Source organism: Enhydra lutris, unplaced genomic scaffold (genome assembly GCF_002288905.1).
Source record: "Enhydra lutris kenyoni isolate GAN:26980312 unplaced genomic scaffold, ASM228890v2 scaffoldscaffold71, whole genome shotgun sequence".
In the NCBI taxonomy this organism is placed as follows: domain Eukaryota; kingdom Metazoa; phylum Chordata; class Mammalia; order Carnivora; family Mustelidae; genus Enhydra; species Enhydra lutris.
In genome coordinates, this window is record NW_019154155.1 from 489132 (window position 1) to 513063 (window position 23932).

General features: G+C 44.9%; 1 protein-coding gene across 1 annotated transcript; it reads left to right on the plus strand.

Annotated features, from left to right (window-relative positions):
• Positions 1-16026: 16026 nt before the first annotated feature.
• On the plus strand, positions 16027-17249 carry LOC111159934 (G protein-coupled receptor 12). The gene has a single exon (XM_022522622.1). The coding sequence runs from the start codon at positions 16245-16247 to the stop codon at positions 17247-17249; it is 1005 nt and encodes a 334-aa protein (XP_022378330.1). The 5' UTR covers positions 16027-16244.
• The last annotated feature ends 6683 nt before the right edge of the window (positions 17250-23932 follow it).

Genomic DNA, 23932 nt, shown 5'->3' on the forward strand with positions numbered 1-23932 from the left:
AAGCTTCATTGGGACCTCTCCCAGAACAGCAGGGTAATAGTAATACTCCCTCCACTCAGGCAATTCTGAAACAGATTCAAGTTCACATGTGTACTCAACATGATGCTAAAGAATGGGGGTGGGACGGGTTGGGGTAGGGGGACAGGAAGCCATGAAAATGAATAGTCCACTAGAATTCTCAGAAACTGAGATGGGAGTGTTCTAATAGATACAATCATTCCTAATTGACAAAAATATCCACCAGAAAACCTCTTTTATTTCAACCCTCACAATAAATCTTTTTAAAATGGGTTAGTCCATGGGGGCACCTGGGTAGCTCAGTTGGTTAAGCATCTGCCTTTGGCTCAGGTCATCATCCCAGGGTCCTGGGGTCGAGCACGTGTTGGACTCTCTGCTCATTGGGAAGTCTGCTTCTCCCTCTGCACCTTCCCCTGCTCAGGCGCTCTCTTTCTCTCTCACTATCTATCCCTCTTTCAAATAAATAAATATAACCTTTAAAAAAATAATATAAAATGGGTTAGCCCACTTTCCTGCAAAAATAAATACTATTTGCTAAACAAAATCCAAATTTTTTAGTAAGGATAGAATCTTGTAGGGACCCAAGGAGACAGCTCTGCTTTAATGGGAACTTGGAGAAAGCCAGGCACATAGCAGAGAACATCTTGGGTCAGTGAGCTCAAGACAAATTCTGCTTTTTCCTAAGACTCAGCTGGTGGGTGGGAGCAGGACGATTAATCCATGTGGACCACGTGTGTCTTCGTCTGAAAAATGATGATAATGGATTTAATTTAAGTAATCTCTGCACTCAATGTGGGGCTTGAACGCATGACCTTGAGATCATGAGTCACATGCTCTACTGGCTGAGCCAGCCAGACACCCCTTGGGGAAGCATTCTTGAGCTCTTGTACATATTAGCTTAATCCAGATATTATTTTCTAAGAAATTCTGCTCACTGATTTCATGATCCACTAATGGATTGCAAGGGTGGTTTGAAAACCCCCACTTTTGCCCCAGATTAGTGATTCTCAACAAAGAACTGGCTGAGTATGGATAAACCTTTAAAATGCACAGGGATTTATTTATTTTGAGAACTAAAGGTCATGTTATCTTTGTCATTTGACTCATTCTTCAAAGAGCTCAGTGAAAACCCCCACTTTCTCATTGAGAATTCTAGAGTGGCAGTCATTCTGGTTGGTTGAGGTTAATTTAAAACTTCCCCTTCCTTTAGGTACCATAGAATTTACATCAGGAGTAATGAGGGATCAGCACTCAGTAATACATAATCAAGCCAAAGGCGTGTGCAGTGAAGAGAATGCAGATGGGAATGAGGAATGAATCCTTTCCTCTTCTGTGACTTAAGGCAGTTGAAGTGGTGGTCTCCATGATTCTTTCCAGTTGCAATATTCTATGAGTAAATTGCTGTGCCTACAGCCCTTAGGTCTGAAATGACCTGGCATTTTCAAAGGGTCTGGAACCTCATGGGTGTCAGCAGAGAAAGGTGAAAATGTTCTGCTCATTCAGAAGCAGGAGGTGAGACCTCCTGACTTCTTTACACCCATCCTGGACAATGAACCCTCCTATCAGTCCAGGGTTACCAGAAACGTGGGTGACTCAAGGGCTGGGCTGAACCACAGAAAGACAGCAGAGACCTTGCCTTTGAGACCAAGTGTATTATATGAAAATCTGTCAGCTCATTTTCTTTGTATCTTGGGGGCCTAAACAAGCATCAGTGTGCTGGGGTTGAAAATCAAGCTCCCTAGCCCAGATCACACCCCAGAATGTCAGCTGTGCCTAGCACCTCCCCAGACCTGGAAAGGCATTGCTGCTGTTATGAACTGGAAAGTTTAAGACTCACGCAAAAGGATGAGGGCTAGCTTATCCCCGAGTTAGGGACCAGAATAGGGTCCTTTGGCTCCCAGTCCAATCCTTGGGTACTTATCCTTGTGCCTGAATGGAAGGAAATTCTCAGGAATGAAAAAACAGTATCTTACTATCAAGTACTTCATGAGCACCTATCACATGCCAGGCTCTGCTCTAAGAGTTTCATGTGCATTAATTAATTCAATTTTAAAATACAAACCCTATGAAACTGGTACCATTTTTATCCCTGTTTCCAAGCTAAGTAGACTCAGGGTGGTAGATGGGGTTTTTTTACTCCCTCCAGGCCCAGGGGTACTTTCAAAGTCCAAATTAGGGAGCATGGAGCTAACTGTGTCTTACTGAACAAAACCAAGATGGCCTTTGCCTGTGCTTCTCTGAGTCATAGATAAATACGTTAGAGAAGGAAATGAATTCAATTGAGCTAATTCAAATTTTATGCCATTTAATTTTAATGGGAAGAATATTAGCCCATAAATCACACTTTTAAAGAGTTGGAATATGAATATGTACAATTCATTGTTGGGCTGAAGATATTATTTCAACATCATTTAATCTGATTCATCTCAGGGGAAATGAAAGAGACATTTTTAGTGGCCGCAGAGGTAGCTGACTGAAATTCTAATAAATCTGACAATAGATGAATAAAGCATTGTCCCATGACCGAAGACCAGAGCTGAAGCACCTCGGAAGCATCTGGGGGCTCAGCTCAAGGCAGATATGTGACCCCTTCTCTTTTCCATGCTTAACGTTCCCAAGAGTCAGGTGGAGCAGTTATGATGCTGATCACAGCAGGTGACTACTGAAATTTGTGCTCGCTCTTCTTTCTCCCTCCCTACTGTGAGCCCTGTGATGAAAGTCATGGCCTTGAGGGTCTTTGAGCCCTCTTGAGGAGCTTCTAGCCCAATGCCTTTGAAGGAATTATTTTCTTAAGAATTTATTTATTTATTTATTTATTTATTTATTTATTTATTTTAGAGTGAGGAGGGGGATGGGCAGAGGGAGAGAGAATCTGAAGCTGACTCTGGGTTGATCGTGGAGCCTGACTTGGGGCTCAATTTCCCAACCATGAGATCATGACCTGAGCTGAAATCAAGAGTCGGACGCCCAAGCAACTGAGCTACCCAGGCTCCCCTGAATGAATTATCAATGCTGATGGCCAGTGCTGCCCAGTGCAGACACTGACCTCTTCCCTCAGATACATTCCTCAACTTAAAAGGACTTTGGTGTCCTGTGGGTCCGCCCCAACCTCACCCTGCTCATCCAGCAACAGTCATAAAATAAACAAACTACGTCCATTTCTGACTTTCACCAACCCCACAACAGCATTTCCAGGTAAATTCTGGGAATGTTCAAGAACATTCCAAGGGAGGGATGCCTGGGTGGCTCAGTTGGTTAAGCAGCTGCCTTCGGCTCAGGTCATGATCCCAGCGTCCTGGGATCAAGTCCCGCATCGGGCTCCTTGCTCGGCAGGGAGCCTGCTTCTCCCTCTGCCTCTGCCTGCCACTCTGTCTGCCTGTGCTTGCTCTCTCTCTCTCTGACAAATAAATAAACAAAATCTTAAAAAAAAAAAAAAAAAAAGAATATTCCAAGGGAGATAAGGAAAGGTTTCCCTGAGAAGAAAGCTTGTAAAACTCTGGGTTAAATTCAAAGAAATGTTTCTTTATGGAGGATTTCTTACAGCCTTTGATATGCTACCAAGTGCTATGATATTCCTAGGAGGGCATGCAGGATTCAGCTTTTCTTAGTTTGGGTTTCCTCAGAAGCAGACCCTGAGACAAAGATTTAGTATAAGTAATTTATTTTGGATCTATTCCTAGGAAACACATAGGGGTGAAGTGAGACAAGAAAGAGAAAACTGCAATAAGCATGTTTTTAGAAGCTCATTACCTGTCATGGACTGAACATTTGTACCCCCTCAAAATTCATGATTTGAAGCCCTAGCCCTCAGTGTGGCTGAATCTGGAGATAGAGCCTTCATAGTGTAATTAAGGCTAAATGAGGCCATAAGGGTGAGGCCCTAGTCCAATAGGATCTGTGTCCTTGTAAGAAGAGACACAGAGAGCTTGCTCACTCTTTCCACTTGCATATATGTCCCAAAGAAAGGCCGTGTGAGGACTTAGTGAGAAAACAGCCATCTGCAAGCCAGAAGAGGATTCTCATCAGAACCCAAACTCAGCAGGAACTTAAACTTGGATTTCCAGCTTCCAGAACTGTGAGAAAATAAACTTGTGTTTCAGTCACCCAGGCTGTGGCATTTCACTCTGGCAGCCCCAGCTGACTAAAGCGTTCCCACTGTGAGTGTCTGGATCTTAGACCTTCCAAGAGTCAAAGGAAAACATGCACCAGGGACATGGTTAAACCACAGGGAAACAAGTCACAGAGCTTGACTTTGAAATCTCCCAACAAGAAGGCAACCCAGAGAAAGCTCTCTGCGCTGGAGGAGTCCCTGACAAACCTAAAACGGAGTGAACAATGCAACCATAGCCATTTACCCGTCATCCCAGCTGTGGTGGCTTCTTCAGTCTGAGGAGATTATGGCGACTGAGTTACCTGAGACCCAGGGAGGAGGGAGCTGGGGTATGTATATCCCAGTCCTTGTCAGTCATCTGCAGATGGCCGCTCCAAGGCCATACACTTCCTAGCACTTCCAGTCTGCAGTGCAGGTGGCAAGGCGGGCTCTAGACCAAAGAAAGTTCTCAGGTAAGAGATGTAGGTACTGCTTGCTGGGAGTTGGCTAGTGGGCCTGAGGGGCAAGGAGACATGTCTAGACATCAACAGCACCTGGTTTATTTTCCAAGCATGTACTAGTACCATGTGGAATAGTCAGGCTCCTTGACACCAATCAGAAAGCTCTGCTCTAGACCAATTTCAAACCCTCTGGAAAAACTTGTTTTCCTGTCAGAATCTGTCCTCTGCTTGGACTCATCTGTATTAGTCTGCCTGAGCTGTCATGACAAAGTACCCCAGGCTGGGTGGCTGAAACAACAGTAGCTTATTTTCTCATGGTTCTGAAGGATAGAAGTCCAAGATCAAGGTGTCAGTGGGGCTGGTTCCTTCTGTGACCTCTCTCCTTGGCTAGTGGTATCTACATCTTCTCCCTGTCTTCCCTTGGTCTTCCCTCTTTATGTGTGCATCTGTGCCCTAGTCTCCTTCTCTTGTAAGAAGCCCAGTCAGATTGTGAGGCTCACCTTCATGACCTTACTTGAACTTAATCATCTCTTGAAAGACCCTGTCTCCAAATACAGTCATGTTCTGAAGTACTGGATGTTAGAACTGCAACGTATGAATTTTAGAGGGACACAATCCAACCCATAGCACCATCTTTCCCCCACTGGCATCAAGAAAAGTTACTTGAAAAAGACCAAAGGCCTCTGAAGACAGCAGGACTTGCCTCAAACCTGATCCCATAGATGGGCATGGCTGAAAGAACACATCACTGTGAGGGGGCATTTCTCAGTCAGCTGAGGCCCATTAAGTAGGCCATGGAGAGGCTTGCTTGGTCATCAGACACTTAGTGTCCCCAATACATTGGGAAGACCTGCCCTGCAGTGAGATACAAGATGTCAGTCCCACCTTGCAACATCCCAGTCTCCTAACTTCCCCTCCCAATTCCATAATCCACTCGTCGGACATAAGGCCCTTCCACACACCAGGCCACCTTCTAGGCACCAGAGAAACAACAAGGAACCAAATGGAGGAGGTAGTATTGTGGGGAGGGCACAGATAAACAAGAGGGAAAGAAAGACAACGCCTAGCATATCAGTGGTCATCAGCGCGAAGGAGAGAAATAAAGTAGGAGGAGGACCACTGTGGTGTGTTGGGGGCCCACAGTGTGGACAGAGGGCTGAGGCCTCACTGAAATGTGGCATTTGAGGGAAGACCTGAGGGAGGCAGGGGCCAGTGGTGGGGCATTGCGGAAGAGCCTGGTGCCGGCAGGAAGGACGGTGACACGAGGGCTGGATGGTTAAGGACAGCATGAGGACCTGGCTTCACTCTGGGTGATCGGGGGCCCCATTGAGGGCTTTGGTGAGGAGGAAGATGACTTTACAGAGGTGCATGAAGAACAGGCTGCAAGAGAGTGAGAACACGGTGGGGAAACTGCAAAGCCCTTGGCAAAATCCAGGAAAGAGATGACAGTCATTGGATGAAGGTGATGGCAGTGGAAGGAGGAGAAGGTGAGAAGCCATATTTTTTTCCTTTTTTATAATTTTTATTTGATCACTTAATAGTTAATTCACTACTTGAATTCATCTCCTGTAACATTTCTTTTTATTTTTTTTTAAAGATTTTGTTTATTTATTTATTTGACAGAGAGAGAGATCACAAGTAGGCAGAGAGGCAGGCAAAGAGAGAGAGAGAGGAGGAAGCAGGCTCCCTGCTGAGCAGAGAGCCCGATGCCAGACTGGGTCCCAGGATCCTGAGATCATGACCTGAGCCGAAGGCAGAGGCTTAACCCACTGAGCCACCCAGGCGCCCTCTCAGTCTTTTTAAAAATAGACAGTTTTTAGAGGTGTTTTAGGTCCACTGCAAAATTGAGCCAAAAGTTCCCATATACCCCTCCCCTCCACATGCACACGGCTTCCCTATTACCAACATCCCTCACCATAGTGGTCCATTCGTTACCACCCATGAACCTGCACTGACACGTCATTAACACCTAAAGTCCGTAATAGACATTAGCATTCACTCTTGGTGTTGTACATTCTGTAGGTTTGGACAAATGTATAATCCCCCATTGCAGGGTCACACAGAGTAGTTTCACTGCCCTAAAAATCTTCAGGGCTTCCACGATTCATCTCTCCCTCCCCCAAACCCTCGGCAACCACTGATCTTCCTACGTCTCCATAATTTTGCCTTTTCCTGAATGTCATACGGCTGCATGTAGCTTTTTCACACTGATTTCTTTCACTGAGTGACGTGCAGTGTAAATTTCCCCCTTGTCTTTTTGTGGCCTGGGAGCTTTATTTCTTTTTTTTTTTTTTAAGTGATAAATAATATTCCACTGTCTGGATGTATGCAGTTTATTTATTTCTTCACCTACTGAAGGACATCTCGCTTACCTCAGAGTTTTGACACTTAGGGATTCTGGAAGTATTCTGAAGGGAGGATCAACAGGACTTCCTGACAGGTTGCGGGGGGTTTGTGGGCGATGACTCCAAGGAGGCTGCCCCGGTGTCTGGCCAGGGCAGCTGAAAGAGAGGAATCACCCAAATCCTTGCTCACACAGGGGACAGGCAGGTGACGTACACTGCCAATGGCCATGGCAGTGATCATAACTCTGGTGTGCAGACCCTCAGCTTTGTGCCAGGCTGGGATAAGCGTACTGTGTGCTTTATCTCGCGTCACACACCAGCCCTAGGAGGTAGATGCTATAAACCTTCTCATTTTACAAATAGATGAGTGGCTTATTTGCTCAAGGTCAAGCGGTCTGTGCACCCTTGGCTCCCGAGACAGTAAATATTTATTATACGATAGCTGACATTTAATGCAAGTGCATCAGTCTAGTTAATGTAGCTCTCCCCAAACCACAGTACATTCACAGAGAAATTAATGTCACTACGGAAGCCTTCGTGGGAGGCAGCTAGCTGGCCATTTCACCGATGACAACACAGAACACGGTGGCAGGGACTGAGTCCTTCTCATCCCCATAAAGTGAAGAGCTCGTGACACAGGCTGGGTGTTCCCTAAACACGGGCTATGAGTTTGGAGAGGTGAAGAATGTTCCTGAGTGCCTAAGAGAAAACTGTGTATATCTGGAAACCCTCCCTGTGCATTTTCCCTGTGGATGTGACAGAAAGTATTAAAACTCTTCCAGGATTTCTTTGAGTAGATACAAAACCATCACGTCTTTCAGTGATTTTCAAGAGCCATCTTCTGACCAGTCTGGGCTGTGATGTTTCCACCCATCTGGAAAATGGGTGTTCTTCAAAAATCAGAACCATGCCGGGAGTTTTCATTAAATCAGATGTATTTCACTTAAAGCGCTCTCCTGGTGTTCGAGATTCATCTTTATGTGTATGTATTTGTGTGTGTGTATGCTAAAAATGTCTGTTTAATATAAGATAATAATAAAGTTTGCTTGCTTAAATGAACTTATTCCAGCAAAATAAGAGTTTGGAAACCCCATGTCAGTCTCCCCATTTTGTCATTGTTTGCTGCTGGTGGTGAAATTTACCAACCCAAGGAATCCAAAGTTCTGTCGATCTTCCATAATTGACATAAACTCAGTCGGCTGCAAAGCAGTCAGAAATGTGAGCCTCCAGTGCAGAACCATCAAGAGTTAGGACAAGTCAATTTTGTTGCCAGGCAAAACATGCATTAATTACCCACCACACATTACCCTGAGCTAGGCAGGCCTCATGCAGAGACACCAACTCAGAACGAATCATTCTCCTTCACTGTTACCGAGACTGCTGCCAAAGCTGCCCTAGTCACACAGGGTCACACCTGTGTATACACCTTGCAGAAGTCGGCCTGTAAATTTAGCAGCTGCAACCTGTTTGTGCTGCTGAGGGAATCACATAGAGGGGAAGATACAGTTCATTCTACATAAGCTGAGAGCGGGGTGGTGAGCCAGCACCCTGGGACCTGGTTATTTCTTCCTCTCTTCCTGTCCCTTCTCCTGTTTCTTTCACCAGCATTTTCAGCCAGCATTTCAAGAACCACAGGATGGGGGACATGCCAAACAATCATGTTTTGGCTAAGATGTATTGATTATAATTGGCTCCCTGGGCCTCCTGACATAGTAAAAGAAAAATTGGAAACCAAGTAGCACATCAGCAAAATACTGTTTTTCTACTTCTAGCTACCTGCCGAGGATCTTTCCATTACTTCCTTTAAAGAAAGAAGGAGCATTCAGTAGGAGCGTGCCAGCATTTTAAAACCACATTAGAAGAAAAGCCTGCATCTTTGCTCACAGCATACATTTCCTCCAAACCTCCTAGGGAAGTCCATCAGATACAATGAAATGTAGGTCGCAAGAAAAGAGAGAGGCTGAGAACACATGATTCATGAGGCATCCAGGGGTAGGTCCCCTAGGAACGCTTCTTTGCAAAGAAAGTGCGTGTTGTAAAGCTTGTCTGCAAAGATGTTTAACTCTTCAGCTCAAATACAAAGCATTTACGTTGTGTGAACAGTGCTCGCTCTTTAATGATTCAAAAAAATCAATACCAAGCCTGATCAGTCCATTTCTCTCCTTGAGTTCCCGTGCAAACACAGCCAGAGTGTCAAGGCCCAAGAAAAGAACTTTCCATGACCTCTGCCCAGTGGTGCATGACACCGTTGAGTCAGCGACATGGGACTGTTCCTGGCTACGAGGTCCAACTCAGGGTTGGCGGTCCTTTGTTACAAGGCTGGAGGAGAGAAATCTCTCTTCAGTCTATAGCTTGAATGGGTTGCCCCATGAACACCTCCTCTTTATACCCAAATAGTAGCCCTCTACTGGCTTGAGTGTTAAAATTTAGATGACCTCAAGGCGTCCTCTAGTGATGTGAGGAGTCCCCAAAAACAGGTTCAGCTTCCCTCTCATCCCATGCCCATCTACCTTAGGAGGAAATGCTGGCCTTGCCCCTCAGGGGGTGGCCCTGGCACAGACACAGTGCCCGGCTCCTGACCCTCCATGCTTCTGATGTCGCACCTGAGAGAAAGTCTCAGGATTCTACCAAGAGGTGCAGACTCGCCTCCTCCCCACCCCGTGACCAACACTTGCGCCCATGTTACTAAGCGAAAGAAACTAGTTCAGAAAGGCTCCGTATGGTAGGGTTGCAGGTACATGACATTCTGGAAAAGGCAAACCACAGATAGTGTAAAAAGATCAGTGGTGGACAGGGATTGGGGGAAGTGGGAGGGAAGGACAGGTGCAGCAAAGGACATTTTCAGGGCTGCTCTGTATGATGCTATGATGATGGAGACATGCCATTACGAATTTGCTAAAACCTGTAGAATGTACAACACTATAAGTGAACGCTGATAGAGACGACAGACTTTAGTTAGTCATGGTGTGTATCAAAAAAAAAAACAAAACCCTGGGGACGCCTGGGTGGCTCAGTTGGTTAAGCAGCTGCCTTCGGCTCAGGTCATGATCCCAGCGTCCTGGGATCGAGTCCCACATCGGGCTCCTTGCTCATCAGGGAGCCTGCTTCTCCCTCTGCCTCTGCCTGCCATTCTGTCTGCCTGTGCTTGCTCTCTCTCCCTCTCTCTCTCTGACAAATAAATAAATAAAATCTTTGAAAAAAAAAAAAACCCTAAATTTATTTTGGAGGTAAGAAGTCAAAAGTGGGTCCTTACAACTGTGTTTTTTCTAGACCTCCAGAGAGGATCCATTCCATTGCTCCTTCCAGCTCCCAGAGGCTGTCTACACCCTTTGGCTCCTGGGTCCCTTCCTCTGTCTTCAAAAAATATCCTTCAAATGGACGTTTGTGGAACCCCTGGGTGGCTCAGTCGCTTAAGTGTTTGACTGTCAATAATCTCTACTCAGATCTTGATCTCAGGGTTGTGAGTTCAAGCCCTGTGTTGGGCTCCGTGCTGGATGTGGAGCCTACTTAAAAAAAAAAAAAGGGGGAAGTTTGTGATTATATTTAGGGCTCACCTGGATAATCCAGAGTAATCTGCCCATCTGGAGATGCTTCATCACTTCCACATTACAAAATCCCTTTTGCCATATAAGGTAATACTCACAGATTCCAGGGGTCAGGACATGGCTATCTTTGGGGGCCACTGTTCAGCTCCCACAGGGACAGAGAGGCAGCAGGAGGTCCTGCAGGAAAGGCCAGTGCTGGAGACGGAGGGTCGATGGACATCTGAGGGTGAACAGGAAGTGTCCCTGCCTGGCCACTTACATCATAAGACGCGGAGATGACCGACCAGTGGCTCAAAATCCAAAGAACATTTAAAACGATTTCTCCATACAATAATGAGTATAAAATACTTCTGAAAGTAATTCCTCGAGTTACTCTGGGAAAAAAGAAAACTCCAACAAATGCATTAAAAATGCATATTATAAAAAAAAGTTCATAGTGTCTCTCTCTGGATTTGAGAGTACAGATAATTTTACTTTTTAGTTTTAATTGCAGGCAGCAAACTTTCTGTAATGAATATGTATTATTTTATAATCAGAAAAAGACTTCTATTTTTTTAATTAATACAATTCTAAAAACATAAAAATATGTGCAGAAATGAGGCGATGTTACCACTGACAACAGAATCTTCTTTCTCACACAGAATCTCAGACTGAATATTGTCTTTTTGGGGTGTGTCCTTCCTTTTGTTATCTCCTTGTTATTCCCATAAAATATGTTCCTTCTCTATTAAAATGGGAAGTTTGGAGGGTCTTATAAAAGGGAAAGGAGGGGTATGTTATGATTTTTTATAGAACCCTCATTGCCTTTAAGTAGCAGTCAGAGTTTGTTTAAATAGAGACTTAAATATTAAAATATACTTTGATCAAATCTTAGGAACATACCTAATAGAAATGCACACATATCTGCATTAAATGACATGTACAGGGGCGCCTGGATGGCTCAGTGGGTTAAGCCTCTGCCTTCAGCTCAGGTCATGATCTCAAGGTCCTGGGATCGAGCCCTGCATCAGGCTCTCTGCTCAGCAGGGAGCCTGCTTCCTCCTCGCTCTCTGTCTGCCTTTCTGCCTACTTGTGATCTCTGTCAAATAAATAAATAAAATCTTTAAAAAAAATAAATGACATGTACCAAGATGTTCATCATGGTTTTCTTCACGATAGCCAAAACCAGACAGCAACACAAAGTGACCAGTAGGAGAATGGATTAAGAAATTGTGGCACAGTATGTGATAAATACTACAGAGCAAGGAAAAAGAATCAACTCCTAATCCACATAACAAATCAACTCCTAATCTCACAGAAATAATGTTGAGTGAAAGAAGTCAGACACAGCAGCATACATACTGTGTGATTCCCTTTATGGAGTGTTCATAAACAGGCAAATCCAATCTACGGCATTAAACTTGAGCACAGTGGTTTCCTTTTCCTAGTGGGGATAATAACAGAAGTGGAGACAGAAGGACTGCTTTGGGGCAGTGGTGATATTCTATTTCTCAGGCTGGTTAGAGACGGCATCAATAAATTCATTTGGCATCCCTGCCTCAACCTGCACGTTTGTGAAACATGCAGTTCCTACATGTAGACTGTACTGTAAAAAAAAAAAGCTTACTGTAAGTTAGAGAAAGAAATAAAAATTAAACTTTAATTTGAAGTCTGTTTTATTCTCAGGTGTGATATAAGTCTTGGCTGGGCAGAATGAGGTGCAGCTCATCTCGGTTCCGATGAGCGCAACAGTTAATCGAATACATAGAAACTGACGCGCAGTCATTAACACAGGTAATGGAGAAACCGACCAGCAGCATTTCGACAAAGACACCACGTCCTCCATACAGCCCTGGCTCCGTTTATGACTTGCTCCAGCCGGTAATCTGGGACAGCCCCACAATCTGTAAATTCATTCGCAAGGAAGAGCCAGGAAATGTGGGTACAGGGTCCAATTTAGCAAAGACCTTGTGTGCATTTACGATGGGCACAGAGCCTTTCTCACTGAGAACAGTAATTGTTAGTATGGGTTGTGAAAATGCCAGGTTGTGCTTAAGGTTTCTGGCCAAAGCTACATTAAAAAAAAAAAAAAGCAACAAAAATGTAAATGATGAAAAGACAGGAAACCTCACCTACTGAAGGCATCTGCTCTAGTGTCCTATGATGGAGGGTGGAGGAATTGAGAAGGTAGCCTTGCAGACTGCTACTTTAAAACCCATGCAAACCCTCCTGATCTGCCCACCGGATTCCAAGCTGCAGAGGCCCTCTGGCTTCCCACTTCACTTTTCCTGTGGGGAAGTATCCATTCAGCAAAGTTCAGATGGAGCCCCACCCCTGCAAGACTCTATGTATGCTCCAGGCTTTGTCAACAGATTCATACCTTTCCATCAGCCTCACGGTCGGTTCAGAGCTGGGCACACACAGCAGGCTGGGCCAGAGTTCTCCATGGGAACACCTCTCCCCAGCTAGGAAGACGGGCTCAGCATGCCAGCCAGGGGGCCGCCTGGGGCCACTTTCACGGCTGCATGGGAGACGCTTGTCTAGGAAAGGTCAGTTTGAGGCTGATGAGCACAGAGAAGCAAAGACAAGAAATAAGCCAGAGATGGGGACTGACCGGGAGCCTCGGCACACGGAGTTCTGTTTCTGAAGCTTCTCCTTCTTTTCCAGGAGTCACTCCAGGCTCTTCCCCCGCCATGCCACGCCAGGAAGAATACCCATTTTTGAATTAAGTTAGTTTGAATTGGTTTGCTGCCCCCTTGGCAACAAAAGTCCTAACAAATATACAAATAAATGTAGAATTTGCAGTAAAGTTTAAATTCTTTTTTTGTTTGTTTTGTTACAAGTCATCACTCAAGGTGAAGGCATAACAGAGCAGAACTGTGAATGCACAGCTGATGTTGGCAATCTGGAGGACCCAGCCGTAGCCCCTCAGCGCTGCCGTGTGGCCGTATCCAGCCCCGGGTGGAAGGTCGCTCAGTTTCTTCCTTTAACTCCAGATATCACCCACAAGACAACACAACCACTTCATTACCTTTTCTCTTCCCAATGCTTGCATCTCCTTGCCTCCCCAACACTTTCCCAGGCACATTAAAGAGGGAGTGCATTCCACCACTGTCAGCTCCGGAGGGCAGGGACTGTCTCCGTGTTATTGACTCGAATAGTGTCTGCCCAGCACCGCACATTTGCCTGCCCTGAGCTGCAGTGCCCGCGTGAACCTCCAAAGTGTTACCGGGTAATTTGAACAGTACCATGCTAAAACTGCTATATACATGTTCAAACAACGATTTTTCAACACTTCCTTTGATTCATCACGGAGAAACTGGCAGGAACATATACATCCCTTCATTACAGCATTTGCTGCCTGTATTACTGCTCCTTTCTATGCGTCTGTCCCACCACACATCCAGGCCTGTGAGTAAAAGATCGCATCATACTGAATATGTGCTCCCAGCAATTAGCATGGTTCTTGGTAGGTACAGGTGTCTGATGCCTCCCCACCGGGTACAAGCGGCTCTGATGCGTCCCCACCGGGTACAAGACCCTCGCTTTTTAAAGCGTAGTCCATGGACCAGGAGCGGGATCTCTGGGACAGAGGTTTGGAAAGGCAGGCTGGGCCCCACCGGGGAACTACTGATCTGTAGTTGAGAACTGGCCTGCAGGGGGAGGCAGGAGCTCCTGGATGGGAGGAAATGGGACAGGAGAAGTCAAGGGTTGATGAATCTTCAGGGCTGGGGTGAGAAATGACCATGAGCATTGGGGGAGGCAGGATGCCCAGAGGTTGATACCGCGGTAGGAAGGGTTCCGTGTTCTGCGGCCCATCTCTACTCATACAGGACCCATTCTGTGATCGTGGAGAAAGGCAGTCAGGAAAACCTTCACTGCCGAAAAGAAAAACCCCAACATCATGCCTTGTTTTCTCCCATCCTTAAGCTGGAGATCATTCTTAAACTTAAGGTCTCCTAGGTGCCCTAGGTTTTGTATCCAGAGGAGACATGAGCTCATAACAGCAGACGGCTATCAGTTTCTTAATCTTAGAACCTACTGATGCGTTAAAATGAAAAAATAAATTAACATTGCTCCTTCAGTACCTAAATGAATGGGTTTTGGCCAGCATCTGCAGGATGCTTCTGCAGGAACTCAGTAAATTATTTCCATTTCAATACACAGCTCAAGGAGCACTTAGTAAGTCCAGTGTGACGATAATGATGATTCACATAACAGCACCTTATATGCAGTTAAGCAGATGTTCCAGGGGAAGAGTAATAACGAACCAGATCTAAGACACACCGAAAGAAAGGAACCCCTTGGGGATCAGGATGCAGTGTGGTCAATGGCAATTCTAAAATAGCTGGCCAATCATTTTGCTGCGTTAAAGATCAACACCCCCCGCCCCCACTTGCTCACCCTGCATCCCTACTGCTAATCCCGGACGCCACCCTAAGCAGTTCTTTTGGCTATGGATGTGGCAGTTTAGGGAAAGTCTTGGAGAAGCAGGTCGCTAGAGACTGGGACTCCCCAGGGAGACCTCAGGAATGAAATAGGTCATCGGGTTCGCAGGCGGTGAGCCTCTGCCCCCGCCTCAGTGCAAGCCCCAGACCGCCAGCTGCGGTGGGACGCGGGTTCGCAGACAGGGAGCGGGAGGGTGCAGATCTCCGCCTCCAGAAGGGGTGGGGGGCTCTAGCTGCGCGCGGTCCGCCCTCGCCGGCCGGTGCGCCCCGACCCGTGGGGGCGCGCGCCGGCCTCCCGGGGCTCCCGGGCCGGCAGCCGGGCGCGCACGGGCGGGCGGGCGCGGGGGCGGGGGCGCGCGCGCGGGGGAGCGTGTGGGCCGGGTGGGCGGGCTGGCGGGCGCGCGGCGGGGAGAACCCGGCACGCGAGCCGAGCCCGCCGCTCACCTGCCGCCCGCAGCTCACCTGGCGCCGAGCGCTCGCCCCGCGCCCTCCCGCCCACTCCCGGGCGCGGCCGCCGCCCCTCGCCGCAGCGGGCCCCGGCGCGGACATGCGACACGAGTAGCCCGCGCGCTTCGGAAGCACCGGAGGACCCCCCTCGGCCTGGGCGCGGCAAGGTGACCCCCTCGATGACCCCCCCCGCCCCCGCGCGCCGCCTGTCCGGGCGCTGTGTCTGTCCCCTCACGTCCTCCGCCCGTCCCCGCCGGGGAAGCGGCGGCAGTGCATGCGCGTGTGTCTGTCTGTCTGTCTCCACACCCCCAGTGCACACACCTGCCTTTTGTGACCCTGGCCCGACTGCCCTGTGCACACGGGGGACGTCTGGGACCCCTCTTTGTTCTGGCTGGGGGAGTGTGTGTGTGTGAGTGTGTGCACGCGCGCGAGGGATTGTTTTGGAGTGGGGGGCGGTGTCGATGGAAATAGGCGATTTAAATATTCCATCGAGGATGGCGGCCCCCGGCTCGCGACTTGTCGCTGCGGCGCAGCAGCCCAGATGTCAAACAGTGGTTCGTTTCCAGCATGCAGGATGTGATTTTCAGATGTGCGTTCCCAGCACTTTAGCAAACAGACCGCCGCGGTTCCATGTGTGCCTGTCTCACTCACGCTCGTGTTTTCAAGTCCTATCCTGTGTTGTCCCCAGCGCCAAACGGCATTTGTGGTCGTGGGTTTGAAACCACGGAGACTTTGCCTTTTGTTTAATTCCATAACACTTTATAATTCATGAAGCTCGTGGCGTTTGATGGTAGTGTCTGAGTAGGGGCTGGCTTTCTGTTTGTGTGTTTTTTGCATGATCTTGGATTGTCACTCTGCTGTGTCTAAACATTAAAAAGCCTGTCTTTTCGTTGAAGAGGACGGGGGTTAAAATGAATGAAGACCTGAAGGTCAATTTAAGCGGGCTGCCTCGGGATTATTTAGATGCTGGCGCTTCGGAGAACCTCTCGGCGGCCGTCTCCTCCCAGGTTCCTGTTGTAGAGCCGGAGCCAGAGCTCGTTGTCAACCCCTGGGACATTGTCTTGTGTACCTCAGGAACCCTCATCTCCTGTGAAAATGCCATTGTGGTCCTTATCATCTTCCATAACCCCAGCCTGCGAGCACCCATGTTCCTGCTAATAGGCAGCCTGGCTCTTGCAGACTTGCTGGCCGGCATCGGACTCATCATCAATTTTGTTTTTGCCTACCTGCTTCAGTCAGAAGCCACCAAGCTGGTCACAATTGGACTCATTGTCGCCTCTTTCTCTGCCTCTGTCTGCAGCTTGCTGGCTATCACTGTTGACCGCTACCTCTCCCTGTATTACGCTCTGACATACCACTCGGAGAGGACGGTCACATTCACCTATGTCATGCTCATTATGCTCTGGGGGACCTCCATCTGCCTGGGACTGCTGCCTGTCATGGGCTGGAACTGCCTCAGAGACGAGTCCACCTGCAGCGTGGTCAGACCTCTCACCAAGAACAACGCGGCCATCCTCTCCGTCTCCTTCCTCTTCATGTTTGCGCTCATGCTTCAGCTGTACATCCAAATCTGCAAGATTGTGATGAGGCACGCCCACCAGATAGCCCTGCAGCATCACTTCCTGGCCACGTCCCACTACGTGACCACCCGGAAGGGGGTCTCCACCCTGGCCATCATTCTGGGGACCTTTGCTGCTTGCTGGATGCCTTTCACCCTCTATTCCTTGATAGCTGATTACACCTACCCCTCCATCTACACCTACGCCACCCTCCTGCCCGCCACCTACAACTCCATCATCAACCCTGTCATTTATGCTTTCAGAAACCAAGAGATCCAGAAAGCCCTCTGTCTTATTTGCTGCGGCTGCGTCCCCTCCAGCCTCTCACAGAGAGCGCGGTCACCCAGCGATGTGTAGCAGCGTTCCCCCTTAGGAGGACACCCTGCCCACTCCGTTCTGCATTTACCAAGCACTTCCACTGCCCGGCCAAATGGTTGAGACTGCTGTCCTTAAATTCTTTCTCTCGGATTCTCTCTTGAGCCACGGGAGCACTTAGCATTGTAGATGAGTCAAGTGAGTGAAGTGAAAATAATGTTGCCAGTGTTTTCAACCTTAAAAAAAGAGAAAAAAAATGACCGAGTTCTTTGCTCAAGATTATTTTGTTCTGTTTCGGGGTTTTATTTTCTGTTTACTTGGAGGAAGGTTTTTTGTTTTATACTTTACTCAGAGGATTTGGTCATGGGGAGGGGGGGAAAGAACGTATATGATATTGCCATGATGTTATAAAAAGTAAACTGATCCTAGAGAGTTTTTACTTGGACTTTAACATAAAATCGAGCTATTGAGAAAAAGGGAGGAGAAATGACTTTTTCCAGACTTTTTTTTTTTTAACGCCAAGGGAGATTTTCAACACTGCATGTACCTTACTGAATATAATCTCTTTCAAGCCTACACCAATAGTTTACGTGATTATGTTTGGAAGAGACCTGGTTTTATTAACATGAACTCAGTAATAAGTTCCAACACAGAAACCATGTACCCATTCTTATTCGTTCTTTCTTTGCTTTGAGCAATTACTGCTCACAAGAATTACTTTGATATTTCTATGAATGTTGTAATTTTCTGCATGGTTGCCTGTGTTAGCTCGACCACTAGTTTCAAATGTTGCCATGTAAATCCAGAATCAAAAGAGTCCATTTTCCATATAGGTTTTCAATGTGTCTCTAAAATGAATTATGACATTTGTTTGATCTGCGTATGAAGTTCAACTGATCAGACACACCAGTCTAGTCTCCACGCCACAGTCTGATTGTTTTCACGAAGCAAAAGAAAAAATTTAATAACAGCTCTTAAAAGTAGGTTACATTTATTTTAGTATATTCTGAAAAATAAATCGATGTGAAGCTATCACAAAATATGAAAAACATCACTTTCCTGTCTCTCTATATCTGAGAATGTATTACTCGTGATTCTTGATTGAGACAAATAGAATTAAATATTGTAGACCAAATATTTCTGGTTCATATTGTCTGTGGTGCAAAGTGCATTTGAAACAGGTGGTCTCTTATTTTAATGATTAAGTTTGTGAGTGCATAACCCGTGTATCTGACTGTGATATATGTTAGCTATATTATGTAAGTTCACAAGCAGAATGACCTTGTGGAAAGCTAACTTTGAATTCCTTTTTCCTCCTTTTCACCAAAAAACAACTTACATGCAATAAAAACTGTATTGCCGTTTTCAGAGAGCAAAGAGTTAGTCAAGAATTGACACTGAAGAATGAATTTTAAATATATTGCAAAGTCCTTGTGTCTGAGCATCATTTCTCTTAGTACGGACAGATGTTCTGTATGCAGAGACCTTCCCTCCACTTGCCGTGGACGTACAGTTCTGTCTGTACAACCAGTGGAAGAATTTCTGGACGGGACATCAACTAAGCCCATTCAGTTGGTGGCAAAACCAGTATTTCAGGGTCTGTGGGGGAATCATTTGTCATAATTTAACCTCATTGGTTTGTCCCAAATGTTATGCCGGTGGCGGTCTCAAGAGCATTCTGGCAACACGCATGCTGATGCCATCTCTCCAAAGCCCCTTTGTACGTAGCACAAGTGTGACTAAATACCATACTTAAATCTGGGTCTCCTCCCCTAGGTTACTTACGGGAGCAGGAGAGGGACTAAAATACTGCAGAAGTGGGAAAGGGTTTTTAATACATACCACCATACGACCAATCTAATCAACTTGATGCCTTTAAAAAATGTCTTTTAAACATTTGATGGAGTTGGTAGATTGGAAACGATGGGTCTGTTTGCTTTTAATGATATGAAACTTGATAGCATCTCCTTGTGAGCAATGACTAAGGTAAGTTGGTTTGGACATGGGCTGGGAAATATCCATACAGAGCTTGTAAAGCAATAAATACTGACTTTGTAGAAATGGTAGTTCATTTGCATATTTGCATAATAGTAAGAACTATAATCATTTTAATATGTACTGCTTTTCACCCTATGTTGTGTGCCAGGCCCCTTTATCTGCTTTGTTGCTGGATTCATAAGAACACGCTTTTACAGGTAAGAAAATGAAGGCAAAGAGAGGCTAAGAAATTTGTTCAAGGCCACAGAGCTCCAGAGTAGAGTCAGGATCCGAACCTGGGTTTTCCCAAGCCTAGGCTGTCCCCTTCCCTGCACAGGCTGCCTGCAATCCCTCCCCTGGAAAGGGGGGCTGAGGGAAATAACTTAGAACATGTTATTGTCACCCAGTTTTAGTTCTACAACGAAGACAAAGCTTCCTGTTTAAAATTACACGTGGTGTGACTGTCAACGTGGTTCTGGGTAACAGAAGTTTGTCTTCAACATGCTCTTCACCAAGCATTTCCCTGCTTTGGCGCCAAGGCCCAGGGGGCACAGTGCAATATTGTAGTGCCATAAGATGAGGGCACTCGTTATACAGATTTTTCCTTCATTTATTATTTTAGAATTTCATATTATATACGTAAAACAGTTTATAATGGTCTTACAAATACTAAAGGGTTGCCTTTGACCCTGGTTTTTTTTTTTTTTTAAGATTTTATTTATTTATTTGACAGAAAGAGCAAGAGAGAGCACAAGCAGTCAGAGCAGCAGAGGGAGAGGGAGAAGCAGACTCCCTGATAAGCAGGGAGCCCAACGCAGGGCTCCTTGGGATCATGACCTGAGCTGAAGACAGTCGCTTAACCAACTGAGCCATCCAGGCACCCCTTGACCCTGTTTTTAAAACACCTGATTTCAGCTAAGATCTTTTTCAATTCAACTATGACGTGTCCTTACCGTTTACTTTAAATTGTGAAGATTTGGGCATGTTTCTGTGGTTTCCTACAAAACTTCTTTGTTTCTGTGAAGTTAATTATTAGGAAATGTGTCTGTCTCAACATATACGTATACATTTCTGTCTGTGTATAAATGTATACATATATGAATGCATATATGTGTTCAATAACATTAACTTCGCAAAAAACTAGATGCATTATGGAAAACATTCATATCACCAATAGTCCTAAGCTACCAGATAATCTTTTACTCCGTATGATAAACATGTTTAGCTACCAAAGAGATTATGTTAACTAAGACAGTTCAATTACGTTAGCAGAATCCTTAGTCAAAGCTAATTATCCAGGCTGCGATTATCCAGGATTTTGTCTCCTTTCTCCTTTAACTTTTTACTTTATAGCAACAACCTTGTTCCTGCTGTTAAAAAGGGATGAATGAGTTGGAGTGGGGAGGCAGAGTACCTCTTTCCCTGGAAACCTAAATTAAAGAGCTAAGTTTAGGAAGGGGGGGAATCACTCACTTGACTTGACAAGGAGGAACGGTCTTAGATCCCTCCGGAATTTAAAGCAGGATTTAAACAAAAAGTTTAAAAGAGCAGATGAGAAATGAACATGTTTATTGCCAATGAAGTATCTGGGAGATTTTTCAAACTTTTTAAATTTTTATTTATTTATTTATTTTAAAAGAGAATTCTCATGTTTTATTATATTTATTATTCGTTCTCTCAAGATTAGAAAGTTTTTGTTCTTTTTTTAATTATTATTTTTTATTAACATATAATGTATTATTTACCCCAGGGGTACAGGTCTGTGAATTACCAGGATTACAAATTTCACAGCACTCACCATATCACATACCCTCCCCAATGTCCATCACCCAGCCACACTATCCCTACCTCCCCACACCCCCAGCACCCCTCAGTTTGTTTCGTGTGATTAAGAGTCTCTTACTGGACAAACCATAAAAGACTCAATCTCAGAAAACAGACTGAGGGTTGCTGGGGGGAGTGGGGACAGGAGAGGGTGGTGGGGATATGGACATTGGGGAGGGTATGTGCTATGATGAGTGCTATGAAATGTGTAAACCTGGCGAGTCACAGACCTGTACCCCTGGGGATAAAAACACATTATATGTTTATTAAAAATTTTAAAAAAAGTAAAACCTTAAATTCTAAAAAAAAAAAAAAAGAGTCTCTTACTGTTTGTCTCCCTCCCAATAACATCTTGTTTCATTTTTTCCCTTCCCTATCCCCTACAACCCCCTGTCCTGACTCTCAAATTCCTCATATCAGAGAGATCATATAATTGTCTTTCTCTGATTGACTTATTTCATTCAGCATATAGTTCTGATTGACTTATTTCACTCAGTTCTAGTTCCATCCACGTCGTCGCAAATGGCAAGATTTCATTTCTTTTGATGGCTGCATAGTATTCCATTGTATATATATACCACATCTTCTTTATCCATTCATCTGTTGATGGACATCTAGGTTCTTTCCATAGTTTGGCTATTGAGGACGTTGCTGCTATAAACATTCAGGTGCACATGCCCCTTCGGATTACTACATTTGTATCTTTAGGGTAAATACCCCATAGTGCGATTGCTGGGTCGTAGGGTAGCTCTTTTCAATTTTTGAGGAACCTCTATACTGTTTTCCAGAGTGGCTGCACCAACTTACATTCCCACCAAGAGTGTAGGAGGGTTCCTCTTTTTCCGCATCCTCTCCAATATCTGCCGTCCAACTTTTTTTAAAAGAGAAATGTTTAATCCATTATTAAAATAATGATTGACTTTCACAGTTTTATAAATATATCATATGAAATTAAGGTGCCTTACCATTTCAGATTTAAGATACATATTAAATAAGATACTACTATGGTCTTACATTGAACAATGTTTATGTTTTTCTCTTGAAATACATGCCTGGTATAATAAAGAGACAAACTGCCTCTTGTCCCCTTAAAAATTTTCATGATTACTGAGTAGTTTTGATATCCGACTGGAACCTTAAAATGTGCTTAGAACTTTTAGAACAATCAGATGTAGCTTGTGTGTATCAAGGATTTAAAACCTGGTTTAAATCAGCAGACAGGTTTACTATCTTTTGGCAAACAATACAGAAAAAAATACTGGTAATTTTGACTAGGATCCTTAAATTGTCATTATTTAAAAAGCATACAAATTGGGGCGCTTAGGTGACTCAGTCAGTTAAGCATCTGCCTTAGGCTCAGGTCCTGATCTCGGGATCCTGGGAAGGAGCCCCGCATTGGGCTCCCTGCTCAGCGGGGAGCCTGCTTCTCCCTCTGCCTGTTGCTCCCTCTGCTTGTATGCTCCCTTTCTCTCTCTCTCTCTCAAATAAATAAGTAAAATCTTAAAGAAAAAAAAAAAGCATACAAATCACCCAAGGATCTTGTTAAAATGCAGATTCTGCTTCGGTGGGTCTGAGACATGGCTGAATTTCTAACAAATTCCCAGGCAATGCTGTTGCTGGTGCTGGTGGTCTAAGGCAACACTTTGAGTCACACAGGTAACTGTCACACACTTCCCATTTTTTTTTAAAGATTTTATTTATTTATTTGACAGACAGAGATCACAAGTAGGCAGAGAAAGAGAAAGGGGGAAGCAGGCTCCCCGCTGAGCAGAGAGCCTGACGCAGGGCTCGATCACAGGACCCTGAGTTCATGACCTGAGCTGAAGGCAGAGGCTTTAACCCACTGAGCCACTCAGGAGCCCTCACACTCCCCGTTCTTAAAACAAAACTATACTTATAATAATATATATATTTATATATGTAATATACATATATAGTAATATAATTATAATCTATAATATATTAAGCTTTGATAAGAATAAACACTTTTAAATGCATACATATCATGTATATGTATTTTTTTTACATATATAAATTAAAAGTGTTTATTCTTGCCAGCAGTTAAGAGATAACTAGTCTTTCAGTGGATATGAACTTTGAACTTTCCCCAAATTTCTCTCATATCTAGTAAAGATCTATAAATATATTTTTCCACGTTAGTGTTCTCACTTTTTCTAAAATCCCAATTACCATTACCTTAAGGCGATTATTTCAGAGCGTTATAAATCCATGCAACGTGTTTCTGTGTATGTGTGTGAGTACACAAAAGGATTTGCGTACTCACACACCCAATAGTAGCAACAAAGATTCATTTTCATCACCATCTCTTCAAGAAAGACATTTTTCTCTATGATATATGTGGTTTGTGTACATGCACAAATTCATCTTGAGATAATTGAAAAGGAAACTTTTGTTCTCTGTGTGGTACAGTTCAGCTAAACTCATCCCAAAGCAACCTTTTCCTAGCCAAGTACGTCAGAGAATTTTTAAAATATCTCATTTTCACTTTGATGTTTATCTGTAATCTTTTTTTAATTTCCAACATCAAAAATACTATTAATATTTATCATTAACAGTGGTAATTATATCCACTGTGTTTCCTTTCTGCCCAAGAAGGTGAGAATTTTTTGATCCAATAGAAGCATGTCAAAGTCCATAGTTTTGTGGGTTTTTTAAAGATTTTATTTACTTATTTGAGAGGTGGAGAGAGAGAGGATGAGGGAGAGGAGGAGAGGCACAGAGGGAGAGGGAGAAGCAGACTCCCCACAGAGCAGAAAGTCCGATGTGGGACTCCATCCTAGGACCTCAGGGATCATGACCTGATCCAAAGGCAGATGCTTAGCCAAGTTCCCCCAGGTGCCCCATCAAAGTCCATAGCTGAAGTGGATTTTAATATATAACTTAAATATGTCTATAGTATAAAA

Coding starts and splice junctions, on each gene's coding strand:
- LOC111159934 (XM_022522622.1), top strand. CDS start 16,245: ATGAATGAAGACCTGAAGGTCAATTTAAGCGGGCTGCCTCGGGATTAT.